This window comes from Acipenser ruthenus, chromosome 29 (assembly GCF_902713425.1).
Source record: "Acipenser ruthenus chromosome 29, fAciRut3.2 maternal haplotype, whole genome shotgun sequence".
Classification (NCBI taxonomy): Eukaryota; Metazoa; Chordata; class Actinopteri; order Acipenseriformes; family Acipenseridae; genus Acipenser; species Acipenser ruthenus.
In genome coordinates this window covers 20,762,574-20,784,436 of record NC_081217.1, presented here as the reverse complement: position 1 = coordinate 20,784,436, position 21,863 = coordinate 20,762,574, and the positions used below count along the sequence as shown (strand labels likewise).

Here is a 21,863-nt window from a genome sequence, read left to right as displayed (position 1 = left end):
GGCACACTACAAGCCTCACACTACGGAGACTGATATTTACAGCACAGCCACCACTTAGGCAGTACAGTCCACCACTGGAAGCAAGCGCAGTCTGTCGAAAGAGAAACACAGTCAGAAACAGGAGGAGGAAGAGAAGGGAGGGAGGGGAGGGGTGGGGCTGAGGGAGCTAGAGGGGGAGAGGGATGGTACAGGGAGGGAGTGGGGAGCCAAGGAGGGGGAGGATGAAGGCCAAGGGAAGTGAAGACAACGGGATGGAAAAGGAAAGGAAGGGGGGAGCTAAGGATGATGGGAGAGATGGAGAAGAAGGATGGCAAGGTGGGTAAGATAATATTATATTTTTTAAACTAGGAAAGGTTATTTTTGAAAACCTTTAGGACGGTTCTGAGCAGTTTCTCCCTGAAGGGAAATGCCATTGAAATCTAAATGTGGAAGGATGACGTCCAGTTCTATTGAAATGAACAGTTGCGATGCTGAAACGTGGCTTCGGTTAACGCTGCTGGACAGATTCATGTCTTTGATGAATCGCTCACATCCTTTTTCTGCCATTTCTGAGAGCATGAAGAGAGGGAGGGATGAAGGTGTAGAGGGAGGGAAGAGGAAAGAGGAACGAGAAGAAGGAAAAGAGAGATAATGGGAGGGGAGGAAGGAGCTGAAAGAGAGAGAAGTGAGGGCAGAGTGTAGAGAAAAAGAAATAGGCCACATAGAAGTGAGAGAGCGAGAGAAGAGTGGAATTGGGGAAGAAGGGGGTAGGAAGAGTTGATAGCAGCGTGGTGTATCAAAATGAGAATTAAAGGCACAAGGAATTGGAATAAAACATTTGGGAAATTCAAAGAGAGGAATGAAGGAATATGCAGAGGGGACTGATGAGGAAGAGGGACATTTTGGAGAGAAAATAATACATAAAATAAACAGACATTACTGTAAACAATAAGCATTTTGATTCACACTGACACTAATATTAGGGGTATGCAGGATTGAGATATCATGGCCCAATAGAAAGTGGGTGTGGTCATATTGAGAGTGGGTGGGGTTTTGTAAAACCCAGTAAATATATGACCCCGCCCACTTTGCATATAGCCACGCCCATTTCATGTATAGCCCCGCCTACTTCTGAGTCTGCATTAACATTTCTCTTTATAGGGACAACGTGGACTGTTTTTTTTTTTCAGAATTCTCTGGCGGTTAAAATAGACAAGTAAACATTCTTAGGACAATAGAATCGTTGAGTGACTAGGCATGGCACTTGGATACAAGCAGCATGGCCGGTGAGTGTGTGCGGGGCAGGAGGAGGAGATCAGAGCAGACTGACTTGTACAGTGCAGCAGGACACAGCTGGCCTTGTGTGCTGGACAGAGACAGACACCCCTGATCCACCACCAGGGAGCCAAGCCACAGCTTTCTGTGATGCTTAGTGATCAGCTACAAGGATATTACTGCTGCGATGGATCTGAGAAGATGCGTTTGCTTTGCTTCAGTCAGATGGATCTGCAGTAAGTAAATCCTTGATGCTTTGGACACTTGTCCTGAGATACAATGGGCCATGTTCACGAAGCACAACGGCTCAATTCTAAATTTAAAAAGAAAATAGAAAGCAAAATGTCAATGCTACAAAACTTCAAATAAATAACGAACGCATCTCAGTTATTTTCTGCTGCTTCTGTAACATCAGCAGTTTGGTTTTCCTTCAAAGTGGCCCTTTTTGCACAGAACTCCAAACCTCCTTGAAATGGAGCTGTCCCGTAGCGAAGGGCAGAAAGGGAACAGTATAAAACACACTAAGAAACAGTGCGCGCAAAACGGGGTTATCCCATGGAACACCTCAACGGAATATCAAACCAGGAATGAAACCCTGTTATTCATGGGAGCGAATGCAGTACGAGGTCTCACAAGTGCAAACAGGCTCGGTTCTTACATCGATCTCGCTGACGATGACATCAATGACGCTGCCGATGACAATCAGGAAGTCAAACACGTTCCAGGGGTCTCCGAAGTAGCCCTGCAGACAGGAAGGGGAGGGGCAAAGACAGAAAGTCGTTAAAGTACTCATCGAACCTCCCTTCTGAATTTCTACCGCAGTAAGCATTGATAAAAGCACAGCAAAATGCAGCAAAGTACTATCATAGTGAAAGCATGGTAAAGCACAGTCAAGCATGGGCTTGGGAACAATGATAAAAACCCAATAAATGCACAGCATAGGAAAAGCAAGGATTAATTTTGCTCTTGCTCTTCAAATGAATTTGCTAGGAATCCAATAAGAAGTTGCACCCGGATCACTGTCGTCTCTACCTTTGCTTTGAAGGCCATGAGCTTGAGCACTGCCTCCAGGGTGAAGAGGACGGTGAAGATCAGGTTGAATATGTCCGAGATGTAATTGATCTCATCCGACTGGTCGCAATGCTGCATGAGAAGAGGGAAATCAAGATCGGCATGCTTCCATGTGGTAAATATGACACCACCTTCATCTCTCACGCAGTATTAACCCTACTAAAAGCCCTGTGACAAAAACACTATGTTCAGACTTTTTTATGCAATGGTTTTTGGCGCCATGTATAACTGGCAATGCTGTGTGATACACGGATTCTGAGGTCAAATGAGGTTAAAAGCTCTATAGCCACCAATGCAGACGAGCCCCGGCTCTTTTGTATAGTGATTAGAGTGCTCGCTGGCAGTGTGCAGAGTCGACTCAGTTCATAGTCAAACCAAGCAGCCTCATTTAAATCTCTATCTTCCCCTGCGCTTGGTTTTGCTGGTTTACCATTTGGATCTGAGTCCTACCTCCTCTGTTGATGGTGTGACTCACCTGCATGCCCAGGCAGATGGTGTTGAGCAGGATGAGCACGAACATGAGGTACTCGAAGTAGGATGATGTCACCACATACCACACCTGGTATTGGTAGGGATTCTTGGGGATGTATCGCTTCAGGGGGCGGGCCTTGAGAGCGTACTGCACGCACTGCCGCTGTGGGTCGAGGGAGGGGGGAGAGAGGAGGTCAGTGAAGACACAACAAGGGGCACAACCAAATGTTATAGACACTTCGGACCCCAATCAGATGTCTTCACCCATTTCAGAACCCTGGAGCCACAGGTGATGAGAGTGATCATCTCATTGTGAGTGACTGTGTGTTCTCAGTGTATCCAGTGTGTATCTCAGTGTATGTCAGTGTATCTCAGTGTGTATCTCAGTGTGTATCTCGGTGTCTCTATATCTCTGTATTGGTACCTGGTTCTTGTCCAGCTCACAGTTCTTGTACTCCTGCTCTCCCTGCTCCTGGAAGGTGACGATGACGAAGCCCACGAAGATGTTCATCATGAAGAAGGCGATGAGGATGATGTAGACGATGAAGAAGATGGAGATGTCCACACGGTTGTTGTAGATGGGGCCCATGTTCTCGGTGTGCGAGTCGATGGCCTTGTACAGCAGCCTGCCCGGAGAGCACAGGAGAAAATCACACACGCAGAATCTGATTGCGCTTTTCAATTTCCCTATCCCTGCACCCAGACTGCTGCTAGCCTTGCTAATTATCTAAACAGTGCTCAAAGTAAACACCACCCTTAGCTCTATAGTAATTCAGCAGGTGGTACATGCTAACAGGCTCAAGATCTACTGCAATTACATCTCAAGGATCTGACAGTGAAGCACCACTCTCATTTCTTTTTTTCCATGTCTATTATTTCCTCACCGTGGTCTTGTAATAAGATCTGTCATCTATCATTCTCTATAAATACACGCCGTGGCCAGCCCCATATGCTGAAGCAGCTCTCTAGCATGTGATACACTGTGTTGCATGGTACTGTGCTGGACAGTGCCGCATTGGGCTGTGTTTCCAGTGCATGTCATAGTGTCGCACTCACTGAGGCCAGCCCTCGAAGGTGGACACAGTGAAGAGAGCCATCATGCCCGACAGCACGTTGTCAAAGTTGAATTCGCTGTTGATCCACAGTCGCTCCCGGACCTCCATGTTGTGTAGATCGTTCTCCTTGAACTGAATGTAGTTCCCCCTTGGGAGAGAAGCAGGGAGAGGGAGGAGTGAAGCTGTGAACTCAGTGCACAGTCTCGACGTCAATGAAAGAGCCACACCAATCGTGAAGGTGGAGTAACAGGACCATGATGATTCTAAACCGTACCCCAACATGAAGGTCAAAGGGCATGGGACAGCATTGGAACATTGAGGGGTGCTGGGCAGACCCACACTTACCTGCACTCCTCTTCAGTCATCTTGGAGAGATCCGTGCACATGTAGAACTTGCCCTGTAGGAAATAAAACAAGAAAACGTTCGCAACCTGATCTGGCTATTCGGTACGCAACAGAGTCTGAAATCAACCTGGGGTGCAACACTTTGATTTATGCAATGCGAATGCAGGTTGCACACATGCGCACTGAAGGTACAGTCAGAATGATACACAGGTATGGTAAAGCTGTCCAGACCGCGGTTCAAAAAGGGGTTTTGATGTTAATCGAGAGCTGCTCTCCGTAATGAACGCAGAGATGGATCTCCCTGTGGTCTCACCTTGAAGAGCTGCACCCCGATGCAGGCGAACACGAACTGCAGGAGTGTGGTGACGAGCACGATGTTCCCGATCGTCTTGATGGCGACAAACACACACTGCACCACGTGCTGCAGGACCAGGGAGAAACACAGGACTCTGAGACTCTGAGACACACTGCAAGCAGGACGAGGACGGCTGGGTTCACAGACCCCAGTTAGCACTAATCTTGGACTAGTTTGCCTAATCAAGGTCTGTGAAACCAGCTGTACAGCGTTGAAACGACCACTTACGAGGAAAAGACATCAAAGACACATTATAAAATCCAGCAAAGTCAACCAAAGCGCTGCGTTTCGTACATGAGCGTTTCTGGATATAGGTGTTTTTTTTTATGACAATACGATTCTAGCAGGGTTTTTTAATGTCTTACCCTTATGTTGCCTGCTTTGTGCTTAGCAGAGCTAATTCTAAAAGGGGTGTCTAATGGAAATGAAGTGTCACCTTCAGACCCTTGGCTCTGTTGATGGCTCTCAGGGGTCTCAGGACTCTCAACACTCTCAGGATTTTGACGACAGAAATAGCACTCGATCTAAAAGGTAGGAAAGAGATGCAAATCATTCGTTATTTTAAATAACTGGTAACGTTTTGTAACACAAGTCATGATGATAAAGGATTATGAAACATTTCGTGAAATGGTGCCAACATGAGTAGGAAGAAAAATTCGGTATGGTTTGATATCCTGGGTTTCGTCCTTAGTTTTTATTTTTCATGGTCTGCTTTCTATCCAGTAACTATAAAAACGTTCTTTACGTGTTACTCAGAAACATCTGGATTCTCTTTGAAGGGTGTGAGCTCTTGAGTGAAACAGAGCCTGCAGTGTGCAGGGGCGTGACACAGAGAGGCTCTCAGACCAACTCACTGGATTCCGAAGGAGATGAGGGATACGCTGACCACCAGCAAGTCCAGGATGTTGAAGGAGTTCCGGCAGAACGAGCCTTTGTGGAGGAAAGCCCCGTAAGTCGTCATCTGGAAGAAAAGAGTTTCATTGAGCAGGATTATCATATTCTCTAACCAGAAACCAAAAGGTAAAACCAGTTACAGCCATGCTAGATTTTATATATATATATATATATATATATATATATATATATATATATATATATATATATATATACACACAGTATATGGTAAAATGTGGTACGACGTGAGATACCTTCAGAACAATTTCAGTTGTGAAGATCACGGTGAAGACGATATCAAAGTAGGCAAGGATCTAAATGAGCAGAGGGAGAAGGAAACGTTTGTTTTAGACAGGGGGGAAAGAGTTGTTTATTCATTCCAACAGCAGCAGTGTCATATTTCCATAACAGTATAAACATCTGGCCATGACTCAGAACAGCACATCTGAAGTGCTGATAGACGTACCAGGGAATTGTTTACCACTGACAGAAACCAGAGCAGGTGTTTGAAATTGTGTTGCTTATTTATCCCAGGTGGAGAGAATCTAAGAGAAGTGTTCATGGGCTGGGTGGATGGGTGGAGAGATGGTTTTGAGATTCTCTTTTTCAGGTTTTAATGATCAGAAATGACAATAATAATTTTAGAAAACACTTAGCCGTGCTAGAAGTCTGTAATGCCTTCAAAACTGTCTCCAGAAAGGATTCAAGTCCATATGGTTGTCATTGAATGCATTCATTTTCTTTTTATTAATGCATTTATCACTATTTAGTGTTTCATGGTTGAGGATGATCCCTGCTCTTCAATGTGTTTCATGGTTATGGATGATCCCTGCTCTTCAATGTGTTTCATGGTTATGGATGATCCCTGCTCTTCAATGTGTTTCATGGTTGAGGATGATCCCTGCTCTTCAATGTGTTTCATGGTTATGGATGATCCCTGCTCTTCAATGTGTTTCATGGTTGAGGATGATCCCTGCTCATCAATGTGCTTCATGGTTATGGATGATCCCTGCTCATCAATGTGTTTCATGGTTATGGATGATCCCTGCTCTTCAATGTGTTTCATGGTTGAGGATGATCCCTGCTCTTCAATGTGTTTCATGGTTATGGATGATCCCTGCTCATCAATGTGTTTCATGGTTATGGATGATCCCTGCTCTTCAATGTGCTTCATGGTCATGGATGATCCCTGCTCTTCAATGTGTTTCATGGTTGAGGATGATCCCTGCTCTTCAATGTGCTTCATGGTTGAGGATGATCCCTGCTCATCAATGTGCTTCATGGTTATGGATGATCCCTGCTCTTCAATGTGTTTCATGGTTATGGATGATCCCTGCTCTTCAATGTGCTTCATGGTTGAGGATGATCCCTGCTCATCAATGTGCTTCATGGTTATGGATGATCCCTGCTCTTCAATGTGTTTCATGGTTATGGATGATCCCTGCTCTTCAATGTGTTTCATGGTTGAGGATGATCCCTGCTCTTCAATGTGCTTCATGGTTGAGGATGATCCCTGCTCATCAATGTGCTTCATGGTTATGGATGATCCCTGCTCTTCAATGTGTTTCATGGTTATGGATGATCCCTGCTCTTCAATGTGTTTCATGGTTGAGGATGATCCCTGCTCTTCAATGTGTTTCATGGTTATGGATGATCCCTGCTCTTCAATGTGCTTCATGGTTGAGGATGATCCCTGCTCATCAATGTGCTTCATGGTTATGGATGATCCCTGCTCTTCAATGTGTTTCATGGTTATGGATGATCCCTGCTCTTCAATGTGTTTCATGGTTGAGGATGATCCCTGCTCTTCAATGTGTTTCATGGTTATGGATGATCCCTGCTCTTCAATGTGCTTCATGGTTGAGGATGATCCCTGCTCATCAATGTGCTTCATGGTTATGGATGATCCCTGCTCTTCAATGTGTTTCATGGTTGGTGATTCCTGCTGATCAATGTGTTTCATGGTTATGGATGATCCCTGCTCTTCAATGTGTTTCATGGTTGAGGATGATCCCTGCTCTTCAATGTGTTTCATGGTTATGGATGATCCCTGTTCTTCAATGTGTTTCATGGTTGAGGATGATCCCTGCTCTTCAATGTGTTTCATGGTTATGGATGATCCCTGCTCTTCAATGTGTTTCATGGTTGAGGATGATCCCTGCTCTTCAATGTGTTTCATGGTTATGGATGATCCCTGCTCTTCAATGTGTTTCATGGTTGAGGATGATCCCTGCTCTTCAATGTGTTTCATGGTTATGGATGATCCCTGCTCTTCAATGTGTTTCATGGTTGAGGATGATCCCTGCTCTTCAATGTGTTTCATGGTTATGGATGATCCCTGCTCTTCAATGTGTTTCATGGTTGAGGATGATCCCTGCTCTTCAATGTGTTTCATGGTTATGGATGATCCCTGCTCTTCAATGTGTTTCATGGTTGAGGATGATCCCTGCTCTTCAATGTGTTTCATGGTTATGGATGATCCCTGCTCATCAATGTGCTTCATGGTTGTGGATGATCCCTGCTCATCAATGTGTTTCATGGTTGAGGATGATCCCTGCCCATCAATGTGTTTCATGGTTGAGGATGATCCCTGCTCTTCAATGTGCTTCATGGTCATGGATGATCCCTGCTTATCAATGTGTTTCATGGTTATGGATGATCCCTGCCCATCAATGTGTTTTATGTTTGGATGGTCGCTGTGGGTACCTGGTTCCTGAAGGACTCGGGGTCGATGGGATCCTCAGCTGCCAGAGAGATACTGCTGAGCAGGATGAAGAGCAGGATGAAGTTGGTGAAGGTGGTGGCGTTCACAATCCGGTGACAAAGTTTGCGAATCCTACAGCGAAGGGGGGGACATGAAAGTTTTCTGCGTTATATCATTTGAAAAAACATAGCGGTAAACCACAGGCTAGCAAGGTATATCAACGGGGAAGTATGGTGAGAAATGGTTAGTTAAGTACAGTAAATGCATAGTATAAGCTTGGGAAAAGAATTGTCACACCATACAATCCGGATGCAATAATGAAATGCTTTGACTTTGGGTTACGATAATCCCAATATCTGAGATGATCTCAAAGAACACCTTCAAATGGGGCAGGCTGAGTAAGAGAGAGAGTGTGTCTGTCTGAGAGCGGTGAGCGTGGCTTGCAGACGCCGCCCAGGTGGACTCACTTGTTCTGCGGTCCGAAGATAAAGAAGGCACTGGCCTCAGGCATTGGCACCGCCTTCTCCTTCAGCTGAAGTTCCGCCATGGGGCGTGGCCTGGGGCTCAGAGGGATGTCAGGCTCCTCCTCCTCATCGTCACCTAGGAAACAGGAGAGAGAGGCAGAGGTAGCGTATAGTAGGGATCAACCACTCTAATAACAATATAATAGGGAAGACTTTACCTGGGAAATCAGCAGAAGGGTAGGGATCCTTAATTTCGTTTACGTTCGACTCAAACTCATCTACTCTGAGCTAAAGAAGAAAACAAATTAATAGTATAATCATTGACGCTCTTGCTACAAATGACAGCGCAATTATAATACAGGCAAGGGTAACACCAAGGGTTATAATCAATTAAATGATTAGCTTCAACAGACCCATCAAATGTAAATATATTATAACTATATTCAGCTATTTTACTTTGTGTTCAATACATTTAAATTCTACACACCAGCGCGTGGATGATGCTCTATTACACAACAACATAATAAAAACGGGGCTTATATAACATATGACTAACCAATCAATAAATCAATGAATCGCTAATCAATCGATAAAAAGGAGGAAACATCAAGGCAACGATTTAGGCCAAAACATCAAAAAGTTCCTCTACCACTTTGGGTTTTCAATGGAATATTTCAATGGAGTGTTTCCTGGTTCCTGAGAGACTGCTGGTGGGTGTGGCTCAGGAGCCTCGCCCCCCTCGAACCCGGCCGACTGACTCAGCTCTGGGCTGGGCTAACCTTGGCGGTGGTGGGGATCCCTTCGCCCTTCGCCTTCTCCAGTTTCTTCGCCAGCAGCAGCTTCTCCTCCTCGGATTTATCTGGCTTGTTAGCCCTGAACAATCGACAGAGAGGGGGTTGAGTGGGAGAGTGGGGGAGACAGAGAGATAGCGTGAGTCTCTTTTTATTTTTTATTGAGAAAGAGCTGGTAGAAGAGCTGGGAGAAGAATAGAGAGAGTGAGGGAGGAAGAGGGAGTGAGGACACATTGTGTTCTTCAACACTACAGCTATCCCTGTGGTTATGTTTTATATAGAAAGTTACATTTTGACTGGACCTGCACTAGATCTCTAGATTGTCCATAATTAAGACTGCCGTTATGGTCAGTCTTGAACCCGGGTCTGTAGCTGCTCACATGTCCATCTTCCTTCGTTTCCTCTCCTCTGTCTTCTCCCTCTGCGCAGAGGTTAGACTCTCAGCCTCTGCCAGGTTATCCACCGCGATGGCCAAGAACACGTTGAGCAGGATATCTGAAGAGGACCCGATAAAGAAAACCACACGACTTCCGACTAAGTAACACTTCACTAGATGAAACCGTAACATTAAAAATGTATAGTTTCTGCATTACGGAATTAGATTCCTTTAAATGGATCATATTGCAAGCACAATGGCATATCTTCTGCTGTTTACCCAGTGCACAACCTACATCGTTATCGAATGAACCGCTTCAAGTAGAGAGGCATGAGGCATGGAAAGACGAGATGTAAATCCAGTAAATATAAAGACTAAAATAACATTTTGCAAAATGCAATGACAAACATCTCCACAATTTGTCTTCGACGCGTAAGGACACGAGAAATAAGAGACGTTCTGGAAGGAGACGGATCATCCCTTCATGGCACACTGTTCTGCTTCAGTAGGACAGTGATAGTTTCAGCAGTAATTCCTGGATGGGTGAAAGGATACAGTTTCCGCAGACGAAGAGGATGATGAAGTAGATGCACACCAGCATGCCAGGGAAGGTGGGACCTCCGTAGGCCATGATGCCGTTGTACATTACCGAGTTCCAGTCCTCCCCCGTCAGGATCTGAACGGGGAGACAGAGGTTAGATCCCACCCCGGATCATCTTATGATGCCCCTTTTCAAGATCACATAGAGTAATCCGCGGATATCTAAAAGGGGTAACTGACCGAGGCTTTAAAAGCATAAGCGTTACCTCTGATGAGCATGACAATCTTCTAGTAGTTTTCGAGACTTTATTTTCACTTCGGGACAAACCCATTTATCCCGCCACAAAGCCGTAGACCTATTCACTGTGCATCGGGCAGTAGAATCCCGCCTGACCTCAAATTCCAATTCCATTTCCTGTATTAACACACTAACGGTGACACAGTCACTCTGCCCCGGGTCCGAGGCTGGTACCTGGAAGACGCTGATAAGGGCCTGGGGGAAGTTGTCGAAGGTGCTGCGTCGCACCTCCATGTCCTCAAAGTTGTACTTCCCCCCGAAGACCTGCATGCCGAGGAGCGAGAAGATGATGATGAAGAGGAAGAGCAGGAGCAGCAGAGAGGCGATGGAGCGCACCGAGTTCAGCAGAGAGGCCACCAGGTTACTCAGGGAGGTCCAGTACCTGTGAGGAGGAGGAGGAGGATGTTAGAGAACACGAAAGACCACACGAGGCAGGGGCGATGCGATTACAGCCAAACTGACACTCTTACTTGGTGATCTTGAAGATGCGCAGCAGCCGGATGCACCTTAGGACGGAGATCCCCAAGGGAGCCATGATGTTGATCTCCACGAGGATCAGCTCGATGATGCCAGTGCACACCACGAAACAGTCGAACCGGTTGAACAGAGATATGAAATAGGACTGGAAACCCAGAGCATACATCTTGAGGAGCATCTCTGCCGTGAAGAGGGACAGCAGCACCTTGTTCGCCGTGTCTGAGGAGAGGAAGAGGAGAAACCACCTTACAGAATACAGGCGCTACTGTGTGAGAAACCCTTTACTGACTCAGCTTTGCTTAGGGTAGGGCTTCTCAAACCCAGTCCTGGGAACCCCCTGTGTCTTCTGGTTTTCATTCCAGCTGAGCGCTCAGTTACTTTAATTGAACTAATAATGTGCTTAATTAGACCTTTTTAATTGTTCACAGCTCCTAGAAAGTTGCAGATTTCAAGTTGTACAATTTCATTGTTAACTTGAAATCTTCAATTATTTAAGAGCTAAAAACAATTAAAAATGGTTTAGTTAAGTAATTAAGAGCTCAGTTAGAATGGAAAGCAGAAGACCCAGGGGTCCCGGGGACCGGGTTTAAAAAGTCTTGGCTTACGGGATATCAGGATACAAAAACCTGGTCATGAATACCCTTTGCTCAAAAGAGAAACTGCCTTCCAGAATGTATTAATCTTCTACCATCTGTGCAGGGTTGTGTTAAAAATCCCACTACTGCCACCAAAGGTTAGAAGTAGAAATCCTGCAAGCGTGAGGTTTGCGAGTCCTGACCTTGCACGTTGGTGAGCCCGTCCGACTGGTTGTGGTGCTCAGTTGCGATGGCCATTGTGTTGAGGAACACCACCAGGATCACCAGCCAGTAGAATAAACTGGACTTCACCCACAGGCGGCACTTCCTGCGAAACCAGCGGTTCCAGCGACGCCCGTGGCGGCTAGGGGGCGGGAGGGGAGGGAGGAAGGACACGTCATGCCTCTTGTGATACAGCGGTGTGGGTACAAACATTGCATAAGGCTGGCATTCCTGCCCTCTTACTCGGTGTTAATTCATGTAGGAACGCACGCCTTATACATGTGATCAACACCATTCGTTACGAAGGCACATGGAATGAATACGGGTAATGAAATCCACATGAATTAACAGGGCTGAATTCAAAATGAATGACCTCAGAACTCAGAGGAAGTGCAGGAGATATTCACATTATCATTCCTGTGGTATTCAGATGGAATTCATTATGAATTTGAGGCCATTATTTTTAATGTGTCACTGATGTCAACAGCTTGGGTGTTTTTAAATAATCAAATACGTTTTCAACAGCTTCAAATTGCAACATATACAGTTTATTGAAATTGAGATTTTCATAAAAGCATGATTGCTGAGAATTAAGAGAGGTGGTGCAGCGTCACAGGGTGTACTCACAAGAACAGCATGAAGCGGTTAATTCCCTCAACCTCATACAGGCTCTCCGTCTCTGAACCTTGATCTTCCAAGGGCAGCAATCCTGAAAGAGAGGAACAGTGTGGTTTCATACAGTACCTTCCCTGTCAAGATACCCCACAGTCTCAGCTTCAGAGAGAGTCTGACGCAATTCCAATTCCAATTCCGTTCCAATTCCAATTCCAGTTCCAATTCCAGTTCCAATTCCAGTTCTAATTCCAATTCCAATTCTAACTCCAACTCCTTCGAAGGAATTGGAATTGATATTTTAGAGTCATAATAATTGTTGTGATTGTTCAACTGCCTTCATTTGAAGCCAATTTAATTGACTCAACAGTGACTTCAATTTAAGTAATGTGTTGCCACTGTGAGAAGCTCGTTTTAAGAATACTGCCAATTGCAATTTTGATCGTGATGTGTTGGAATTGGAATTGGGAACTGATTTTTAAAAAGGAATTGACAAACAGGAATGCACCCCAGCCCTGGTGCAGAGCGGGATGCAGTGTGATGTGCAGAGCGGAGTCCCTACCTTCTCTGTGCTCCTGGTCGAGGTCCATCACCTCTGCGTGGGTGATCCAGTCCAGGTACCCCCGCAGGTCTTCCTCCAGCTGCTGCCTCTCCCTCAGCTTCTGGAACTCGCCCCGAGACTTGGCCTTCTCACGCTCCTTGGTGAACTCGCTGCGGAGAGGGGAGGACACAGGTGAGACAAACGCAATGTAAATATTCTGCTGATTCCACCTGCCCTTTAAAGAAAGATGACCAGAGAGAGGGAAGTGGGGGGCACACACCCGCTGAGCACACCCAGCACCAGGTTCAGCACGAAGAAGGACCCTAGTAGGATGAGGCTGACGAAGTAGATCCAGGGCCACTCGTTACCAATCGCATCGTTGACCTGAGAGACAGAGAGAGAGGGATGAGGGGGGCAAGCTTCTACAAGTGCAGACCTGCATGCTCCAAATCGGCTCAGTACAGGCCCTTCACTATTTAAGAGAAGCTGCCTAGGGGTCCTGCTAAGCGTCTGGATTACCCAATAGAGCACGTCGGTCCAGCCCTCCATGGTGATGCACTGGTATACAGTCAGCATTGCGAAGCCAAAGTTGTCGAAGTGGGTGATGCCGTTGTTGGGTCCCGGCCAGCCGCTCTTACACTCCGTCCCGTTGAGGGGGCAGGTGCGCCCCTGACCCCCCAACGCGCAGGGGGCCGGCTTCTCATTCCCTGACGCCACGATGTCTAGGGGAACCAAAAAGAGTATGTGTGTGTGTGCGGGGGGGGGGGGGGGGGGGGCCTTCACAACATGCATGCCCTGCGCAACGGCCCCTGTGTGCAGCAGCTTTGCCCAGTTTACCTACCTGTTCCAGCGTTCTCCTGTCCCACAATACCAGCAGACGCCCCTGCATTTACTGGCCCTACTGAGAGTAGCATCACATCTGGTGCTGTACAGTCTCTAGGAATACATATGCTGTGTGTGCAATAGCAGTGCAGTAGAGTCAATGCAGTCCAGTCCGGTCCAGTCCCTATCCCCTGTGTACTGACCTGTGCCGCTGTAGAAGCAGGTCCTGTGCATCTTGCACTTGAAGAGCTCCAAGCCGATGATGGCGTAGATGATAATCATGAAGAGGACCAGCAGGGCAATGTGCAGCAGAGGGACCATGGCTTTGATGATGGCGTTGAGCACCACCTGCAGGCCTGGAGAGGAATGATTGCCGCTTACAACACGGCAGCGCGATTCATGACAACCATCCCATCTAAATGTATCACCCCATGATTCAACTAGAAACTAGACCCGGCTGTAATCCATGGTACAGATCTATAATGGCAGGGTCAGAGCCTCACGTGACTCTCTGAAATCAAATCAATGACGAAGCAAAAGAACTCCACGGCATCACTGAATTTAGATGACAGAAGGCAATAGGGAATAACACAAATATAAAAAAGAAATCATTAAAAAGGTCAATAGCATATGAAGAATTTTCAGTATTTTAAGAACATTTAGAGAGACACGTGCTGCACAGTCATAATCACGCCCCCTCCCCTCCCCTCCCCTCCCCTCCCCTCCCAGCAATCCCAGTACTAGTCTTACTGGGCACCCCCGAGACGAGGCGCAGCGGCCGCAGGACTCTGAACGCTCGCAGGGCCTTGACGTCGAAGCCGGCCCCCTTCCCCCCCACAGGGGTCTCGACGCCGTCGATGAGGTTGATCGTCTCCAGAGCCACCGTGAACAGCCTGCCAGGAGGGGAGAGAGGGGCACAGCATCGGTACACATGCAGCTGAAGGGCTCTCCACTGAGCACAACCTCACCTCAAAGGCACAGCCGCTGGCTTCACGGGATGCTCCCTCCCTGGGCTCTTACCCGACAAACACGATGATAAAGTCCAGGATGTTCCAGCAGTTCCGCAGGTAGGCGTCCGGGTGGAACAGAAACCCGTAGGCTACAATCTTCAGAAACGCTTCAATGGTGAAGACAATCAGAAAGATGTATTCCACTTTTTCCTGTGGTGGGAATTCAACAGTTAACAGTGAGGCAGAAACAGGTAGCCTGGAGCACGTGGGGCACTGGGATGTGAATTCACGGAATCAGCTGACCTTTTTACTTGAGGCAAAACCCCCAAAAAAGAATCACGGCACAAACAAAAGACACCTTCTACATCTCAATTCAGGATCTGTCTCCTCCTGGTAGATTCAGAGTAGTTTCACATGGGCTGACAGCACCCAGTCCAGACTACAGCACATGAGTAAGAGGCAGAAGCAGCAACTTCTCCTCTATAGCGTTGCCTTTGAGGTACCTGCACTGAAGTGTAAAATACAAGGAAAGCTCTGCAACTGAGTGGGGGGCCATTGCCACTCCAGAACTATAGCAAGGTGTAGGAAAGCCTATTGAAAACATAGCAGAAGAAAGTACAGCAAAGTCTTAGTGTACGAGGTGAAAGCATGACAAGCTTCTCAATGCATACTGGTAAGGTCTATTAATCTCTATGGTTCAGGATGTTATGGGGCAGGGATTGGGGTGTTTATGCAAGGGTATAAGGTCAGTAACTTCCTTCTTTGTTACATAAAACAGATTCTAGAGAGCTGGAGACTGCGGCCGTGTGCCTGCCAGCTAAACCAATATTTAGATTCTCTGTCTTTTTCTCGTCATTCCAGTACATTTTTGTGCACGGAGCCCTGCTGAAAGCGCGCTGGCACAGCCTGCAAGGATGCACTGCACTTCAAACAATACCATTTTTGGCCTCCCTTTTGACTCGCTGTGTAAACGGAGGACTGTTCGTTGAACTGCTCTAGTGTAAGTAACAGCCGACAATGAAAAACATGTTGTGCAGACATCTTCCAAATATACCTTACTTTATATATACAGTACATATATATATATATATATATATATATATATATATATATATATATATACACACACAGTACCGGCACAAATTATGGCAACAGCAAATGACTAGGGGTGGGGATTGTATTGCCCATTTCGATAATCGTCTCTGCTGTAAAAATATGCTAAATATCTGAATGAGCAAAGACACCTCACAAGACATGCCAATTGCATATCTGACCTCGCCAGAAAGGCATTGCAAAGCTTTTGAATGCATTGATTAATGCAATCTGGAACAAAGGCTTTTTTGAATAGCAAACCAACGTCTTGGAGTGGAGTTTGACATTTAGGACGGCTTCTTCAGAGCGGAGCCAGCCTCGTTCTGTGCAGTGACCTCGTTCTCTTTGGCCGCGCACAGCCCGGCCCGGCGGAGGTTGGGTTTCAGCTGGTCTGCAGGAGGCAGCGAGGCTGCTATGTGGGGAATGCTGAGCTCACTGCAGGGAGGCACACCCGTGGGGCTCTGCAGGGCCGTCCTGGCCTTGTTTGGGATGGGCCTCCTTCCCAAAACAGATTCGGACACTCAAGGCCACGCCCCGATTATCAAAACGGAATTTCCCAGGACCCCCTACGAAATGAGACACTGTGTTCTCATTCTGGTTAAACTGCATTGAAATTCCACTCCTGGGTCTTTTACTGCACTTTGCTGTGCTTTTACCACAGTATACCACTGGACACCCCTATGAAGGGGAACTTCGTTTCGCTTTATAAAGTACCGCGGACATTATAAAGATATTTAATGAAACAACTGTCACACCTTGGCTCAAGGGATTGGATCATAAGGCCAGCACAGAGCAGAGGGGGGCTGGGAGGTGTGGAGAAGAGCTCAGCTCAGCCAGCATCCAGAGACTCCATCCGGGGAAGTGAATCACAAACTAGGCAATGATTAGGGGATACGTCTCAGCTGTTAACAACTTTTTAAAACACAAGTAACGAATGTGGCTTGGGGATTTCCACCAGAGTTGTAGACTGGGGAAGCGTTTGGTTAAGAACCCATTTTATTTCGATTAGTGCTCTGCACAGCTCTGTTTTAGGGTGACATCACCCACTAAGCAGCTGCATTCATTTGAAAGCTCTGTGTAACTAAATCGAAATGCATTAGAACACAGTGAGGCAAGTGCACCCGTTCCTCTGGGTCACCTGGGCTCCACGGTGACAGGGTGACATGAATGACTCCCTTTACAGCTCCTGCAATGGCTGTGAGAAAGGGATCACAATAAACTCCATGTCCAGAAGGCAGCTATCCTGTTCACATGGCTGGTAATTGTGCTGCAGTGCCCCATGCAATACCTCATCGCTAGGAACTCATTCCTGACGGCACAAGCTCAGGAGCTGGGCTGCTTTAGCTAAGTCAGCTGTTCAAGTTTTACCCATGAGCTCCCTTATTTATAATAGGAGTGTTAATGGCTGTGGTCAGATAGACTGTCCACGCCAGGCAGGCATGCTCATTTCAAGAGCTTCAGTTATTTGTACAGGAATAGTTTGCCATTGTAATCCCAGGGTATTACCCTGAAACCCCAGCAGAAGCATTCGCAGTCCGCAGCAAGACCAGCAATGGCAACACAGGGGATTTGAAACAAAGGCAGAACGAGCCTGTGCCACTTTGGAAACAGACTTGCTTTAGCTTTGCTGACAGTACAGTGCTGTGCACTAGATGGCGATGGTGCTTACTGATATAAAGACACTGGCTGATCTACAGATGTCTATGGCTGGCAACTACAACTGTGTACTATAATAAGGTGCGCTGCGTTGTGTTCATAACCTCCACTCTGTATTATAATAAGGTGCGCTGCGTTGTGTTCATAACCTCCACTCTGTATTATAATAAGGTGCGCTGCGTTGTGTTCATAACCTCCACTCTGTATTATAATAAGGTGCGCTGCGTTGTGTTCATAACCTCCACTCTGTATTATAATAAGGTGCGCTGCGTTGTGTTCATAACCTCCACTCTGTATTATAATAAGGTGCGCTGCGTTGTGTTCATAACCTCCACTCTGTATTATAATAAGGTGCGCTGCGTTGTGTTCATAACCTCCACTCTGTATTATAATAAGGTGCGCTGCGTTGTGTTCATAACCTCCACTCTGTATTATAATAAGGTGCGCTGCGTTGTGTTCATAACCTCCACTCTGTATTATAATAAGGTGCGCTGCGTTGTGTTGCCTCTGTTTGCATTGCCTTTGAATATCGAATTCCCTCATTAGCTTTCGCTGCACATTGAAGCCTGGAGTAAGATCTGCGACGGCTGGGGCTCAGCAGCTGTCTGTTGGCCAGAGAGGGGATGAAAGTATTTAGACTGGTTCAGGGTTCATTCCACTACAGAGACACGGGCTGAGTCTGATTCTGTAAACAGCGGTGAGATTTCACAGAGCTACAGAGGCACCAGCTAAGCACCAGCGAGCTAACACAGACAGTGGGAGCGGAGTTTCAGAAAATGCCATTGGGAGGATAAAATAAACTCCTCTGACTGAGTAATAATGAATAAAATAGAAAGTGTGACCTGAGACTGACAAGAACACATGAGGAAAGACAACTATACAATAAACAGTTAAACTGAAATACAACTGGGATAATAATCACAGGGCACTGCCCTGAAGAAACCTCGGCTCAGCCATCTGCAAATCATCCACAAGCATGTTCTTAACCAGAAAACTCGCCTGAATAAAATGAGCTTGACTTCGTACTGCTTATGAAGGTGTCATAACAAGTGTTCATTTCATCCTGGCGTGACACCAGAAGACAGACCTTTAGTCTGTCTTCATAAGAAAGGTTTGGGAGCGAGAAAAGGCCAGTCGGCCCATCACACACGCACGCACATGCACGCACGCACGCACGCACGCACACACACACACAGGGCTCGGGACTCACCAGGCTGGCGTTGCCGTTGTTCGTGTCATCCTCTGGCATTGGCAGGAAGACGGCGAGGGCCACACAGTTGGCAAAGATGGTCAGTAAGATAATAATCTCAAAGGGTCTGGCAGTGCAGGTGAAGGAAAACTTGAAACAGGTGAAACAGCAACAGCAAAACCACAAGCACAGCCTCTCTTAAAGCAGCAGGTTATACAGAGGAGCTTTCATTCACATATATACTTGTGTGTGATTTACGATCAGCTGACTATTCCAGTTCCAGTGAGCACTAAACTGGAGTTCAGCTGAACCGGTCTCCATCAGGAGCTATGATAATTCAGAACTGGAGTTTCTAAAACAACATAAGAGGGTTTATTCACAAAGCGTTTACCCCATAGCTGCATTTTTATATGTAAAAGGAAAAACAAACTGCCTCTAACCAGCTGTTACACTATTGTACTTCAGACTTCTGTTTAGAAACTCAGAACATCTTTTCATTCATATTGGCGAGTAATAATCTTAGTCCTAACTTCAGATGAAACCCTTACACCCAGTATAATGCTATTCAAATTTAAACCAGCCACAGCAAATAGAGTCACAGTTATAACACGAAGAAGCTCAAAATCCAACCCCTGCGTGGGGCATCTTGCAGGAGTGCGCTTTATTTATATAAAATATATAAAAACCGCACGGGGAATAATTCAACGCACACCGCACCTGACTCAGACAGTACTGAACTACACTTCCCACAATGCATTGTTCACCGATGTGATGCCGCGAGCAGCATGCTTTCACTAGCAATTAGTATATGATTATATACGCTTTTGTGAATTAATGAATACAATGATCCAGTAGGGTTTATTGCAGTATTGTAAGACGTTTTAAACGTCATCCTGTAAACTTTGCCGTACAGCAAAATGTCACTATCCACACCTTTTTCACAATGTATGTTTTCTTGGTAATACCTGAGATTTCTACAGCCGTACTACCCGTTTTGACCACATGGTGGCACAGCAGAGCCTAACATTCCCCTGTCTGTTGAGTTCAGAGCCTTGATTTAGAACGTGACACAAAGCGACAGCTGCTGCGCCCCAGAATATCACCTCCATTCTCGCGTTTAAATATATAAAAAACACGCACAACTTCTCTCAGCACCGTTGAGGTTTTCTAAGACAGCGATTGCTCCCTTATTCGGTTTCCTTTCATAACTGCACACAAACTTTTAAACACCACGGACTGCACGGACTGTCACATCTCCAGAGATGTGTTTGATAACATGGCACTCCGACATGCCCAACTAAACTAGCTAACTAACTTTAGTAATGATATATAGCCATTAATAAATAAATCAATAAAAAAAATACAATCGGGATCATTCTTGCTTTCAAAACCATTCTTTCCCTCTTAATAATAATAATAATAATAATAATAATAATAATAATAATAATAATAATAATAATAATAATAATAATAATAATAATAATAATGGAAGACCAGAAATCTTCCTTCCAGATAGTAGGGGTTTGTTGAAAAGCTCAGTAGGATACTTCCACTCCACGATGCTGATGCATGCTTTCCTGAAGGGGTTGCGCAGGTTGAGGCAGCACAGGGCCCTGGCTGGCCTGGGGTTCCCAGCGCATGCTTGTTTTTTCAGTTTTTCTTTCAGTTTCTTCCTCTGAAGGGTGTCCATGTCTTGGGCAGCGACCGTGGCGTTGGGCTCCATGCTGGCTGTCCCATATATATGTATATATCCAAAATTCGAACCCTTGTTTCCCCCACAACACCCTTTCCCGTGTTGCTCTTCTTTCGTTCCCTGTGCCTCCGAGGATGAGAAGCTCCTCTCTCCCTTACTCCTACTCCTGCTGTCCCTCTCAGAAGCAAGGTCTAGTGGAGAACCTTTCTGCTGAGCTGGTTTCTCAGAGGGTAAAACAACACCAGAACAGTAAGAGCTGGAGCAGTAGCCTGTGCACTGGGCGCATGGTTTAAATTTAGACACACACACACAGCAGAGTAGAGAGGACAGGAGAGGAGCGAGGGAGGCGCAGAGGGGCTGAGTCCAGGATCCTGATACAGCAGGAAAAAACGAAAAGGACTGCAGCTGTCGCTCGTCCTGGCAACTCCCAACCACCAAACACCCTTCTGAGAGAGAGAGAGAGAGAGAGAGAGAGAGAGAGAGAGAGAGAGAGAGAGAGAGAGAGAGAGAGAGAGAGAGAGAGAGAGAGAAGGGAATGGGAGCCAGTCAGTCACAGAGGAAGCGAGCAAAAGACATACAAAGCGAGAGATAGGGGGAGGGATAGATGAAGGGAGTGAGTGAGTGAGAGAGTGTAACAGAAAGGTGAGAGGTGTGCAGCGTGATTGGGGAGGGGGGCAGGATGAGTGGACTGTGGCCCTGATGTGGGAACGCACTGGCCCTGACTAGCTCGGGTTCAAAGTTTGCACAGCTCATAAGTTTGAATGGAAAAGCTCAAAAGTGTGCCTACGCTGTTTGTTGCTAGTCATGTAGCATTTAAAGTTTTTTTACCACAAAAAAATGGTGCGTATTGCACTTTAGTCTAAAGCCCTTGGTGAATCCAGCCCTGCAATCTGTGTTGTTTCTTCCGGTTGTGAAACTCTGGAGCTGACGCTTGACAAGCCTGTCTTGCTTGTACTCTAACCTGACAGAAAGAGACAGGGCCCCTTTAAATCCCCAGTCAGGAGTGTGTGTCACTGTCGCTATTTATGACTCTCCTTCCCTGGCATGTGGATGAAATGAACTGGAGCCCAAACAAACTCCAATGTAAACCACTCCTGCATTAAAAAATAGCCTTGCCAGGTACTGAAATGACCCTGTCCTTCACGTCAGACACAGAAACTCTCTGTAGTCCTGCCACTTTCAGAACTACTCTGGAGTATATTATGATCAGGAGCTGTGCCAGGAACCGCAGCGATGACCTCCTGAATGAACTGTCCCTCCCTTATATAGCAGCTGCATTCTGAACAGCTCCTGTGGAGGCGAGACTTACTCACGCTGGGGTGAGTGCGATCACTTCACTCAGGGACTCATTCCTGGCTCCTGTTCATTTCAGTAATCTACCTAAACAAGGGGGTTTCTGAAACTCAGGGCTGAACT

At 46.3% G+C, this 21,863-nt stretch overlaps 1 protein-coding gene across 3 annotated transcripts in view; it reads right to left on the bottom strand.

Moving 5' to 3' along the window:
* Positions 1-20,869, bottom strand: part of LOC117396463 (voltage-dependent L-type calcium channel subunit alpha-1S) — a 30,897-nt gene extending 10,028 nt beyond the window's left edge. For 2 of the 3 annotated variants that reach the window (XM_059003859.1, XM_059003861.1), the window contains exons 1-29: positions 20,302-20,869; positions 18,776-18,881; positions 14,888-15,027; positions 14,618-14,760; positions 14,071-14,223; positions 13,565-13,767; positions 13,326-13,429; positions 13,067-13,215; positions 12,520-12,601; positions 11,874-12,034; positions 11,089-11,314; positions 10,793-11,000; positions 10,336-10,456; positions 9,785-9,899; positions 9,393-9,486; positions 8,832-8,901; positions 8,617-8,749; positions 8,152-8,281; positions 5,700-5,759; positions 5,406-5,512; positions 4,988-5,075; positions 4,510-4,617; positions 4,197-4,249; positions 3,853-3,999; positions 3,221-3,422; positions 2,801-2,959; positions 2,287-2,397; positions 1,913-1,996; positions 41-91 (exon numbers count right to left, since the gene is read on the bottom strand). In XM_059003859.1, coding sequence (XP_058859842.1) covers positions 41-91; positions 1,913-1,996; positions 2,287-2,397; positions 2,801-2,959; positions 3,221-3,422; positions 3,853-3,999; positions 4,197-4,249; positions 4,510-4,617; positions 4,988-5,075; positions 5,406-5,512; positions 5,700-5,759; positions 8,152-8,281; positions 8,617-8,749; positions 8,832-8,901; positions 9,393-9,486; positions 9,785-9,899; positions 10,336-10,456; positions 10,793-11,000; positions 11,089-11,314; positions 11,874-12,034; positions 12,520-12,601; positions 13,067-13,215; positions 13,326-13,429; positions 13,565-13,767; positions 14,071-14,223; positions 14,618-14,760; positions 14,888-15,027; positions 18,776-18,881; positions 20,302-20,477 — 3,684 coding nt within the window. In that variant the 5' untranslated portion in view covers positions 20,478-20,869. The remainder of the gene's footprint in view (positions 1-40; positions 92-1,912; positions 1,997-2,286; positions 2,398-2,800; positions 2,960-3,220; positions 3,423-3,852; positions 4,000-4,196; positions 4,250-4,509; positions 4,618-4,987; positions 5,076-5,405; positions 5,513-5,699; positions 5,760-8,151; positions 8,282-8,616; positions 8,750-8,831; positions 8,902-9,392; positions 9,487-9,784; positions 9,900-10,335; positions 10,457-10,792; positions 11,001-11,088; positions 11,315-11,873; positions 12,035-12,519; positions 12,602-13,066; positions 13,216-13,325; positions 13,430-13,564; positions 13,768-14,070; positions 14,224-14,617; positions 14,761-14,887; positions 15,028-18,775; positions 18,882-20,301) is intronic. The other variant, XM_059003860.1, reaches the window with a different exon arrangement.
* Positions 20,870-21,863: the final 994 nt, after the last annotated feature.